This window comes from Balaenoptera borealis (genome assembly GCF_965194805.1).
Source record: "Balaenoptera borealis genome assembly, chromosome: 14".
NCBI classification, from domain to species: domain Eukaryota; kingdom Metazoa; phylum Chordata; class Mammalia; order Artiodactyla; family Balaenopteridae; genus Balaenoptera; species Balaenoptera borealis.
In genome coordinates, this window is record NC_138875.1 from 76,711,561 (window position 1) to 76,724,598 (window position 13,038).

Sequence of the window (13,038 nt, forward strand, 5' to 3'; positions counted from 1 at the left end):
CCGAGGGATCCATTTTTCCTGGCCGAGGAACAAAGCCTCCTTAGCACCTGATCTGGGTGCCTTTCTTCCTGTTCTTTGTTACTTCAGGTGTTCCTTGGATTTCCTTACTCTTTGCCTTGCTGAACAGGTGTCTGTTGTGGCTTCATACATTGCTTCCTCCTCCCTTGCATTCATATCTCCATTCCCAAGGTCTTCCTGGAGCCCCCTTGACCTTGTGTTGTCAGTTGCCTAGCATATTTTGTCAGCTACGGTCCTTTGATCGCGAGCAACAGAAACTAACCCTGGCTAAGCAAAATGGTGCAGGAAAAGCTGAAGATCCAGCCCTCAGACAGGACGGCAGCCAAGGAAGTTCTGGGGATCTTGGTAGCAGAATCTTCAGGAACCCATCACTGGCATGAATCAGGTCCTGCCATTTCTCATCCATGAGTCACTCTTCAGGGTTCCTAGGAGGCAGAGACCAGGATTGTTTGATTGGCAGTCCCACCAAGACCACACACAGGGAGAGAGAGGATGAGTTCCTCAAAGGAAAAGTGGGGTGCTGTCACCTGACAAAGAGCAAACAGGTCACGGGAAGGCCGAGACATCCTTGCCCACTGTCTACTCCAGTTAGGGCAGCTATAGCTCGATGAGTTTAAAATTGAAGTCTCTGTCCTCCCTTCTAAACTTCCTCTCCCAATTTCCCTAGATTCTCAAGGGCCCCACCATTCTCTCCCATCCCCACCCAAGCTCAAAACTGTCCTTCATTCATCAGGTCCTGATGGTTCTTTCTTCAAAACGTTTCTCACATCCACAGACAAGAGTATGAAAATTGAAATGGCCCAGGTAGCATGTAGTGGTGGCAACAGATCTCTCCCCAAGATGAATATCAGTTTTTTTCAGTGCTGGGAATTCAGTAGTCATCAAAATTGATAAAGCCTCTACCTTCTTTGGAGCTTACTTTTTAGAGGAGGGGAAAGACAGACAATAAACAAATAAAGAGGTCCATGGAGAGATGTCATATGGTGAAAATTAACCTGCGGAAAAGGTAAACAGGATAAGGGGACTGGGAGGGTGGGGGAGAAGGAGAGGGTTTATATTTTACATCGGGAGTCACTAAAGCACTCACTATGACACTAATATTTGAGCTGAGAAGAAGTGAAGGTAAACTCTGGGAGGACAGGAACTATACCTTGCATCTTTTTTATAACCCCAGGGGCTCAATAAATACCTGAATAGATGACTACAGGGATGATCTTTATTGCGGGAGCAGGAGCAGATGTAAGCAGCCCATTGAAGAAGCTCTTTAATCATCCAAGTGAGCGATATTAAGGGCGTTACTCGGTGGTAGAGAGGCTGCTAGGAAGGAAATGGACTGGGAGCTCTCAAGGAGAGAACACAGATAACTGGGTGGTATGTTGGATGCGGGGGGTAAGGAAGAGTTTAGGTGGCACTCAGGATTCTGGCTTGAGCAGTTAGGGTGGCAGAATTGCTGATCATCAAGACAAGGGATAGGAATGGGCAAGGTGAAGGGTGGGGACATGGTGGGGTCCATCTTCAATATGGTATGTTGATCCAGGGCAGCAGGCGTTCATTAGGTACATCTGGATCTCCAGCTGGACCCAGAGATGCAAACTGGGAAACCGCTGAAGTCCTAGACTTCGGATTTCGTTTTCCCTGGGCTAGTAATATTAGTCATTTATCGAGCACTCACAATGTCCAAGATCTGTGCCAGAAACTTCCCATGTGATGATCCCTGTTTAATGACTGAGGAAGTCCAGGCTTTAGGGGGATTACATAACCAGCCCAGGGTCCCACAGCAAGGATCTGAAAGTCAAGTGGGGCTGCTGAAAAGCTAGTACCCTTAGCCATCATGCTGTATATGCAACATCAATTATTGATTTCTGATTGCAACCATAGATTTCTTCTGAAAGTCTTTTTATTTATTTATCTATTTATTTGTTTGTTTGTTTATTTATTTATTTATTTTTTTGGGCCACACTGTGCAGCATGTAGGATCTTAGTTCCCTGACCAGGGATCGAACCCATGCCCCCCGCAGTGGAAGCGCAGAGTCTTAACCACTGGACTGCCAGGGAAGTCCCTCTAAAAGTCTTTTAAATAAACTTTAAATTTTGTAATAATTATAGATTTACAGAAAAGTTGTAAAGATAGTTCAGAGACTTCCCATGTGCCCTTCATTCAGCCCCCCCTGATGTTAATATCTTACATAACCCTGGTGTGTTTGTCAAAGCTAAGAAATTAACACTGATACGATGCTGTGAACTAAACTATCGACTTTATTTGGACATCACCAGTTTTCCTACTAATGTCCTTTTCCTGTTCCAAGAGCCAATTCAGTATACAATATTGCATTTAGCAAAACAGCTTTTTATAATATATTTTTAAAAATTGAGGTATAGTTTATTTACAATATTGTGTTAGTTCCAGGTATACAGCAAAGTGATTCAGTTTTATATATACACATATATGTACACAATCTTTTTCAGATTTTTTCCATTATAGGTTATTACAAGATACTGAATATAGTTCCCTGTGCTGTACAGTAAATCCTTGTTGTTTATCTATTTTACATATAGTAATGTGTATCTGCTCCTAATTTATCCCTTCCCCCTCCTTCCCCTGTGATAACCATAAGTTTGTTTTCTATGTCTGAGTCTGTTTCTGTAGCAAAAATTTTTTAAATTGTACTTTGAAGTCATCGTTCATTCCCACCCCCATTTCTTTAATCCATTCTTAAAAGCCAATGCAAATGCGCTGTGCTGGCCCTCATGCTGTTCGCTCTCAGCACCATTATTTGCTTGCGCCTCTTCTGCTCTGTCTCCAGCTGCTGAGCCCTGCAGGCTGCATTGCCCAGGCTCCCTTGTCGCTGGTTTCCCACTGGATTTGGTCAGTGGGAGGCACTGGTGTTAGATTAGAAGGCTGGACAAAGGGAGAAACCAGATTTCTCCTCTTCTCTCTGCTTTGGGCTGCATTTCTGGCAGTGGCCACAGCTCAACTGGGGCTGTAGTGACTCCTGGACAGGAAATGGCTGTGGCTCCAGCTTCCCCTGGGTGGTCCTGATCCCCAAACCCACTGCTTCCTCCTTCTTCATGGTTTCCTGCCATTGACAATCGCTGGGTGGCTTTCCCTTCCCCTGGTTGGCCTCTCAATTCTTCCATCACCCACATAACTGGTTGCTGTGTTTGAATACCTAGAATGATGTCTGTATTCCTGGTTGGTCCCTGCCTGACACATGTGCCTGAGACCCAGCTCCACACATGGTCCCCTTACCCTTGGGGCCCTGAGCACTGTTACAAAGCTAAAAATGGCTTTCCTTGAGAGGTTCTGTGTAAAAGCTACAGAGCACCTACGACAAACTCTCCACGTCAACAGTTTACGGCTGCTGTGGCCACACCAGCCATCCCGATGTCAGCCTGACTCTGCTGACTACCTACTCCTTCCTTTTTCAGGGTTGCCAGAGACAATAAAAGCAGGAAGCCCAGATAGTGTACCAAAGTCTCAATCTCTCAGGGCGTACAAAGGCGAAGAAGACCGCTCATAAAATGGCTTTGGATGTCCTTGCCGTGGCCCCTCTCTACCAAGACCCTGACGTCAACAAAGTAAGGCTGATAGCACAGACGACCAAAAAGTCCACCACCCCGCCAAAACCCTTGCCTCCTACCAAGACCAAACTCACCACCATCGAGACCAAGAGGATCATGTCCGTCCTGGACGAGACCATTCACAAGGTGGAGTTGGTGACCCTGCTGTCATACGTGGCATCCAGTTCCAAGAATTCGGAGGGGATGCTGGGGGAGGACATCATGAAAGCAGTGAGAGAGCACGAGGACCTTTGCCAGATCCTCCTGGACCGCGTCAATTACCTGCAGGAGGAAGAAAGGCAGTTGCAGGAGGAAGAGGAGTTCGAGGATGAACCGTGGTTCCGAGACCGTGTCCTCTCCATAAAGGTGCAGAAATCCCACCTCCCACCCCTTATGCAACGGATCAAAGGATCCACCAAGAACGTCGTGAGACTGCTGCTCAGTAACCCCCAGGCTGCCAGTCTGTTGCAGGTGCAGACCCTGGGCAGAAGTGCGGAAGCCCAGAGTTTTATCGATAGCCTGGTAGAACTCCGAGGTTTCCTGTTTGAGAAGCTGCTCACTAGTCCCATGGAAGCCAGAGACAAGACTCAGTTCATCCAGGACATCACCAGACGGAATCAGAGGAACCAGGAAATCATCGGTACTCTGGAAAATGAATTGGCAGCCTGCGTGAGGAACAGGGATGCAGAGGTATCACTGCACAGTATTGGTCAAGTTATAGAAGGAGCCCCAGGGAGGAGCCCAAATCTTTTGGCATTTGTTTGTTTGTTTTTTTTTAAAGGAATTCCTTTATTTTTTTTATTATTTATTTATTTATTTATTTATTTTTGGCTGTGTTGGGTCTTTGTTTCTGTGCAAGGGCTTTCTCCAGTTGTGGCAAGCGGGAGCCACTCTTCATCGCGGTGCACGGGCCTCTCTCACTATCGCGGCCTCTCTTGTTGCGGAGCACAGGCTCCAGACGCGCAGGCTCAGTCATCGTGGCTCACGGGCCTAGTTGCTCCGCGGCATGTGGGATCTTCCCAGACCAGGGCTCGAACCCGTGTCCTCTGCATTGGCAGGCAGATTCTCAACCACTGTGCCACCAGGGAAGCCTGGCAGTTGGGTTTTTTCCTCAGTGATTTAAATAGCTGTTTTCATTCATTTACTCCATAAATATTGTTTTGAGCACTTACCAGGTGCCAGGTCTTATAAATAATGAGTCCACATGGTCCCAGCCTCATGGAGTTCATGATAGGGAAGGTAGGTCTTAAAGAGCTGATTTAATTACAGTTTTGAGAAGTACAAGGAAGGGTAAGTATAGGGTGCTATAAGAGAGTGTTATAGGAGACCTGAACTTGGAACTCAGGGACGTTGAAGCCAAGACATGAAGAATGAGAGGGAGTGAACCAGGCAAGTGAGGTAGAGAGAGACCTTCCAGGCCAAAGCTGGATAGTAAATACTTAATTTAAGGCTTTGCTGGCAGATGACACAGGGCCTCTGAGGCCTAATCGAGGAATGTGGTCTTTGTCCTGAGGGTAAGGGGCAGGTAGGAGGGGTGGAAGCTCTAGAAGAATTTTTACGAGGGGAAAGGATAACATTATCCCAACCTAATAATAACCATTTGGGGACACATACTATGTGTTATTCTTTACACACATGTTCGCACTAACAACTAGCAAAGTCCCTGGGAAGTGGCGTATAAGTATAGGTTTGGCTGCTAAAACAGAGACCCCAAATAAGAGTGGCTTAGTCAAGCTGGTGATGTATTTCTGTTTAACAGAGAACTGGCATGGAAGCTCTGCTTCATAAACTCGTCAGGGGTCCAGGTTCCTTGCTGCTGGCTTCCCTGCTGTCCCCCACATGGGACTTCTAACTGTGGACCCAGAAGGCTGCTCCAGCTTTCCACCATCATGTCGCCACTGGTCCAGCCAGCAGGAAGGAGGAAAGGGGAGGAGTGGACTTTGTCCTGCCCTTTTGGGACATCACCTAGAAGCAGCATTCATACAGTTCTTAGCTACACCCAGTACTAGAGATGCTGGGAAAGTGGTCTGTAGCTGGGGCCACCTTCCCAGTGAAACGTTCTGCTCTACAGCCTTTCTGGGGAGGACAGGTCCTGGGGGACAGCCAGCCAGCACTGCCACATTTTCATCGCCCTGTGATAGATGAGAGATCAAGGCCACCCTCCCTCCCTGATGCACTAGCTCAGGGGGGTCCCCCCTTCCTTATGTTCTCTCCGACTTTGTCCTGTAAAGCATTCATCAGGGTTTGTTGATGAGTATTTGTGTGATGATTTGATGATATGATTGGGGTCTGGCTCCCCCACAAGAGGACAGGGACCTTGTCTCTCTTGGCCCTCCACTGTGTCCCTAGTTGGCCTGGCACAAAAAAAGGGGACAAGGTAATTATCTGCTGAGTAGAGAGATGACAGGCTCCTGGGTGCTCAGGGGAGACCACTCATAGGTTGGAGGGGTGTCACCTAGGGACAGGAAAAGGACTTCCAAGTGGCTTTGCTGGTCTCATTCGGGTAGTGGAAACAGCTTGGGGCTGCCAAGTTGGACAGATCTGGGGTCAAATTCCATTTCTGCCAGGTGGGCAGATTTCATCAGGTCACTGGATCTCAGTGTAAAATGAGAGGGATGACACCAGTAAGGCATGTTGAGGGGTCCACAAGAAAAGCTCTGACTGCGAATAGTACTGCCTGCTTCAAACCCAACCCCTGCAGGCTGAAGACTTGCCCACAGGACAGGCTCGCCTCAAACCCCTCCCCACCCCGCCTCCCACTCCCTGAGTACAGGAAGTGAGCTCAGACCCGCTGCGGCCCTGCTGCCAGCTGCCCCCAGCCCGAGGCTGCTGGCCTGAGCCAGCCACAGCACCGGTGTGTTCAGAGGGACACCCTAGCGCTTGTGATCAGCCTTTGGAGTTTATTTACGAAACAGCGGCGCCCCCCAACCCCAATTCCTGTTTTATTTTATTTTATTTTTTTTAAATTTTTATTTATTTATTTATTTATTTTTAACATCTTTATTGGAGTATAATTGCTTTACAATGGTGTGTTAGTTTCTGCTTTATAACAAAGTGAATCAGCTATACATATACATATATCCCCGTATCTCCTCCCTCTTGCATCTCCCTCCCACCCTCCCTATCCCGCCCCTCTAGGTGGTCACAAAGCACTGAGCTGATCTCCCTGTGCTATACGGCTGCTTCCCACTAGCTATCTATTTTACATTTGGTAGTGTATATATGTCCCTGCCACTCTCTCACTTCATCCCAGCTTCCCCTTCCCCCTCCCCGTGTCCTCAAGTCCATTCTCTACGTCTGCGTCTTTATTCCTGTCCTGCCCCTAGGTTCTTCAGAACCTTTTTTTCTTTTTTAGATTCCATATACATGTGTTAGCACACGGTATTTGTGTTTCTCTTTCTGACTGACTTCACTCTGTATGGCAGACTCTGTGTCCATCCTCCTCACGACAACCAATTCCTGTTTTAGAACCGACTGAGGGGCAGGAGCCAAGGCAGGCCCTCAAGGGGAGAGCCGGTGGGGGGCAATCCCTGCGGTGTGTGTTTAGCTCACACTTTCATGCATCGCGCCAAGTGTCCCTGGCAACTAGGCACTCCCCTGCTGTGCCCCGGGCAGGAGCGTCGCGCTGTCGCAGACCTCTCCTCCTGTGACCCCGCTCAGGCGCGCCTGTGCACTTCACTCACGCCGGGAAACAGAGGATGGTGGCCACGTGGGCTCTGGATCAGACAGACCTGGCTTCAAATTCCATCTCAGCTGCACAACCCCAGCCAGACTCAACCCCACCCTGAGCCTCAATTTCCCGGTCTCTAGGCAGGCTGTCCCCGTCTGTCCTCCGGGGCCAGGGCTGGGATTTGGTGAGGTAGTAGCGCCCCGTCCTGAGGGGGCTGCAGGCACGCCAGCCTCTCCTGCGACGGCTGATGATCGCGGAGGTACCCTGGAGCCTCTCTTCTTCCTGGCCCAGGTGGAGAAGGAGAACTTCGTGATCCAAGAACTGAAAAACCACCTGCACCAGGTGCTCAGGTTCTCAGAGAACAGCCTCCTTCGCACCAAGCAGGAGGCGGAGAGGCGGCAGAAGGCGGACTTCCGGGCCTCGCAGGCCCGGGTGGCCAAGATCCAGCAGGAGATCCTGCTGCTGCGGTCGCAGTTCAACAGCCTGGTCATGGAGAACCGGCGGGCGGAGCAGGCGCTGAGGAAGGTGCCCCGGGGAAGCGGGGCGGCGGGGGCAACGGGGCCCCTGGGGCAGGGGAGGGGGTGAAGGGAGGGCCAGGCGCAGGGCTTGGGGTGGGGAGCAGCTCCCTGGGGAGAAGGGTGCAGGGAAGCCCAGGATGGACGCCGTATCCCTCGGGAGGCGGGAGGGAGCAGCACACAGGCCCAGGGGCTGGGGGCAGAGAGATCAGGTCCTGCTGCATGCCAGCTCTGTGACCTTGGGCAAGTTCCTGAACTCCTCTGAGCCCCACAAAGAGGATGATACCCACCTGTCCTGCAAAGGAAATGAAGGCGCACAGAAACCTCTGGCAAATCTCTTAACTCCTTCCGAGCCTTAGTTTTCACATTTTTAAAATGAAAGTGATTGAGGAGGCCTTAATGAGTTGCTATGAGAATTAGATGGGATGATGGGTAGACAGCTGGTAGCACCTAGTAGGTGCTCAATAAATATCATTTTTTCATCTGCCTTCTCCATTGTCTCAGCCAGGACCCAGGCCCAGCATGCACGCAGTTTGCTTCCGAATCCCTTTCCTCACAAAGGGCACCCTTTCTAACACTTGTTCTCAGATTTGTTTTTGTTTCACTACACTTTTGAGCATCTGATGGAGGCACTGGGCCTCTCCCCCACGAAAAGGCACAGAAGCACATACCCATGGTGGGGGGGGGGGCAATTCTTGGGTCACAGGCCCCCTGAAGCCAGCCCATCCGTGGTGCCCAAGTTACGAACTCTTGCACTATAGGACTAAGGAGCTGATTTTTTTTTTTTTTAATTGAGGTGAAATTCACGTAACACAAAATATAACCGTTTAAAGTTATTCAGTGGCACTTAGTATATTCACAATGTCATACAACCACAACCTTTATCTAGTTCCAAAATATTTTCATCACCTCCAGATAAAACCCTGTACTCATTAAGTAGCTTCTCCACCCCCCCCCCCACCCCACCCCAGTCCCTGGCAACCACTAATCTACTTTTTGTCTCTATGGATTTGCCTATTCTGGACTCTTCATGTAAATGGAATCATACAATATGTGGTCTTTCGTGTCTGGCTTCTTTCACTTAGCATTGCACTTTCAAGGTTCATCCACGGAGCATTGACCAATACTTCACTCCTTTTTATGGCAGAATAGCATCCCATTGTATGTACAGGAGCTGATCTTTTAAAAACAAAATTAGATCATGTTCCTCCACTGTCTATCTAAATCCACCCAACAGCTTCCACTCTCCCTTACGTTAGAAACCAAACTCCTTCCACTGCTGACACGCTCTCTGTGACACAGCTTCTCACTCTGAGCTCAACGGGACCATTCTCCTCCCCGGCCACGCCATTCCAGCCACACTGGCTCAGTTCCTACTCCTTAAACATCACCAGCTTGTTCCCACCTCAGGGCCTTTGCACCTGCTGCTCCCTCTGCCTACAATGTTCTGGAGCCGGACTGCTGGCTTCACATCCAAGCTCCACCACCCATTAGCTCTGTGATCTTGGGCCAAGTGTGTTAGCACATCTGGTCCTCCGTGTCCTCGCCTGTGAAATGGAGAACGTACCTTGTGATGTGGATTCAGGAGGCGAGGCGTGATGCAGGGCCTGCTGATGCAGAGCGGGCTGAGTGCTTTTTATTGTTAATATTAGTCCATCACACAATGACTAATTGAATTTTTTTTAGAAAAAATATAAAGTGGAAACGGAAATTGAGAACTGGATCCAGAAATACGATTTGGAGATGAGTGAAAAGCAGGTATTTGTCTGCCTAAGTCTCTCTCAAGTGTGTTTCCCAAGATCCTCTAGGAATGGGGGTGAGGGGTGGAGTAGAGAAGCCCTAGTATGGTCCATGGTCTATGCCAAGTTCTGGGCCTCTCCAGAGTGGCTTCCCTGCCCCTTCCTTAGGCTCAAGGGTTTGTCTAGCCTGGGGCAGTGAGGGGAGCGGTGGGAAAGGAAGGAGCCAGAAGCTGCGAGCCACTAAGATGTGCTTGACACCAGGCCCAAAGATCTTGGCTCCATCTACTGTCAATATCCCAGACTCCCTGTTCCCTCCTGCTCAGCTCCTGCTAGCAGCCCCCTAAGCCAGGACTCATCCCCATGGGATTCAAGCATTCACCTCCACCACTTCAGTCAGTCACTCAGGAACTTTCTACCGAGTGCTTAGATGTGCCAGGTGCTGGGCTCCAGCGGTCAAGAAAGTCCCCATTGTCACCTGGAGGTTCTACCCTAGTGGCACTTACTCGCTGTGTGACCCTAAGCAAGGGACTTGACCTTTCTGAGCCCGTTTCTGAATGTGATCACATAACAGCCACACTGGAACCATGGTGGAGATTTAACAAGTCACTGTTGCCACAGGTGCTTGTACAGCACAGGATCTGGCCTGGAGGAGGTGCTCAGGGGATAGTAGCCTAAAAACGGGGTGCCCTTAAGCCTCCACCCAGCTCTGTGATAACATCGGTGGCCCACAGCCCCAACTTTGGGGCAGGGAGGCCTGGTGAGCACTGGAAGTGACATCAGCCTCTGAGTGGTCAATGTCACGTGTGCTGTCTGATCCTGAGTGCTCTACGAAGGGGAGACTTTGGAGGCTGTGCTCTTGTTTCTCTGTTCCCAATGAGGGTGGTGGTTTAATGATGGCAGAGACCGAGTCCACTTAGCTCTGTGTCCTCTGGAAGTACTTTTCTTCTGGTAGATGCCTGGTGGGAGGGGGGGGGGATGGACATTGCATCCATCCCGTCATTTAATCCTGGAAATAGCTCCCACCCCTGCTCCTGGGTTTGGAATTGTCCCCATGTTTCAGATGAGGAAAAATGACAGCTTGAAAGGTGAAGCCCCTCAAGATGCGGCTGAGCTGAGATTGGAAGCCCAGCCTGCCCAGCCCATGAGCCGTGTTCTTTCCTCCTTCCTGAAACTATTTCAGCTAGGTCCCACTGCAAACTCGGATGGACCGCATCAGCTCTCCCATTCTCATCTGGGCCTCAGATGCAGAAAGGCTTAGCGTAGGCGGCATTGCTGGGGCGGAAGCGCCTTCGGGAAGGGTGGGAACAGAAGAGGGTGGCAGGCGGTGCTCTGTGCCTGGAGACCCCTACGCCCTGCCTCTCACCCCAGGATGAGTACGAGGAGCTGGATGTCATCCACAAAGAGGAGAAGCTCCAGCTGGAGGAGCTGAAGAGACGGCATGACGTGCTGGTGGAAGAGTTCTCCCAGATCCAGGCTGAGCAGGAGAGCAACGCCAAGAAGAGGCTGGAAGCCGAGCAGGAGATGGTGCACATGGTGCGGGCTGCCACGCTCATCCAGGCCCTGTGGAAGGGCTACCTGGTCCGCTCCATGCTCAGGTCCAAGAAGAGGAAGCGGAGCAAGAGCAAAGTGAAGGAGGAGAAGGGCAAGGGCAAGGGCAAGGGCAAGGGCAAGGAGAAGGGCAAGGGCAAGGGCAAGGGTAAGGGTAAGAAATGAGTCCTTCCCCCAGCCTGCCCAGACCCCTGCCCTCACCATGATCTTACCTCTCACTCGAGAGCCGGCCTGGAAGCCCCTGGGATGTGGAGCCCTGCGATTCATGGCTTTAACACTTTTTCAAAATTAAAAACCCTTTTAAACCACAGCCTACAAATAAACTTCACTTTACCCAGGGCCATTGGGTGCGTGTCCATGCTGCAGATGCCGTTTCCACGAGGGGAACACACAGGCTGGGTGTCAGCACGTAACCATTCCTTCGTTTAGCCTCGGTGGGAAGCCGGACCCCGGGCTGCAGCCCCCTCGGTCCCAGCCCAGAAGCTGCCATGACTGCGATGGACACATCACCCACCAGAACAGCTGGGTGTGGGTCACAGCTGCCCACAGGGGAGGGCGGGGCAGGCAGAGAACTCCAGGAGGAAGAGGGAGGGTTTCAGGCTGCACTCTGCCCCTGCTCTGGGTATCAGTTTGCCCACAACTTCTCCCTGGTTTAGCACCGTGAAAGCTCAGGGGTCCTGAGGTCATAAACCAGCAACCTCACATTAGCCTTATTCGGGTGTCCAGGTAGTTGAAGAATATATTTTTTAATTCACTACTGGCGTTTTTTTTTTTAAGTCTTTGTTGAATTTGTACAATATTGCTTCTGTTTTATGTTTTGGTTCTTTGGCCGTGAGACATGTGAGATCTTAGCTCCCTGACCAGGGATCCAACCCACACTCCCTACACTGGACCACCAGGGAAATCCCCACTGCTGGCATTTACAAAATCAGAGGCTACTGCTTAAAAATGCCTGTTCTGGAAAAATCTCATCATCCAGATAGCCCGGGCCTGCATGTCTTCTAAAGGTGAGCAGGAACGCCCCCTTTAGATGGCAGAGACAGGTGGTCCCAGTCCCCACCACTCCCAACTGTCTTCCAGCCACTGTGGCCTCAGTGTCAGTCGCCCCTTATCATCATACTTGGGCGGTTGCTTCCTTTTTTTAGTACAGTTTGGAGGAAAGAGGTATTTGTGGCCAATGTCTACTAAAACATAGGGAGAAGGGATAAAGGCAAATGAGAGCTGAATTTCAAGTAAAACTGAGGAGGGAGGGAACTAATTCTTCGCGAGAGTTCTAGGAAATTTAAACACTCTACATGTTTAAAATGCTGTTTGTGCCAAGAGCGTGGCTAACTTGCGTCCCTCACAGCCCACCGTAGCTATGTAGGCGTCTGAACGTGCGCCCCTGGTCCTGGGCACTGTTGGTCCCTCCCAGACTGTTCCCCAGGAGTGTCTGCTCTTCCCTTCCCCAAAGGTGGAGGCACGGAACCAAAGATGTGGCTTCCAGCTGGCCTCTCTGGAATCCTGGTGCTTCCTGGAGGTGCATCAGGACAAGGAGAGGCCCAAGGCATGGCCTCCACCCAATCCACCAGGATGCTGGGATTCTGGGTGCAGCTCCATCAGAACAAAGGCTTTGCTGTTCTTCCTAAGGGGCCTGACCCAGGATGGTGCAGGGCAGGAGGCAGGTGGGCCCTGATCACTTAGGCTTCCTTCCCGAGTGCTCTCCAGGTGCCATGTGGAACTTTCTGGTCTTCTTGGACCCCTCAATTTAGCAAAGTCCTAGTCACTGTGTTTTTTTTTTTTTTTAAGGTAGGAAATGTATATCATATATATATATATATATATATATATATATACACACACACACACACACACACATATGATTTCAAAACAAAACGACTATAGCCCGTGTTCTGAGCTCAGGAAGAATCAGCTAACCCCCCAATTAGTGGTATTAGCTAGAAATCAACGGGAGGAGGATTAGTTACCCACCTGCCACTGTCATGAT

General features: G+C 50.2%; 1 protein-coding gene across 2 annotated transcripts in view; it reads left to right on the forward strand.

Annotated features, from left to right (window-relative positions):
• Positions 1-12,906, forward strand: part of DRC10 (dynein regulatory complex subunit 10) — a 25,210-nt gene extending 12,304 nt beyond the window's left edge. For both annotated transcript variants that reach the window (XM_082353986.1, XM_082353987.1), the window contains exons 2-5: positions 3,448-4,269; positions 7,541-7,774; positions 9,451-9,522; positions 10,872-12,906. In XM_082353986.1, the coding sequence (XP_082210112.1) occupies positions 3,541-4,269; positions 7,541-7,774; positions 9,451-9,522; positions 10,872-11,216 (1,380 nt within the window). In that variant the 5' untranslated portion in view covers positions 3,448-3,540 and the 3' untranslated portion in view covers positions 11,217-12,906. The remainder of the gene's footprint in view (positions 1-3,447; positions 4,270-7,540; positions 7,775-9,450; positions 9,523-10,871) is intronic.
• Positions 12,907-13,038: the final 132 nt, after the last annotated feature.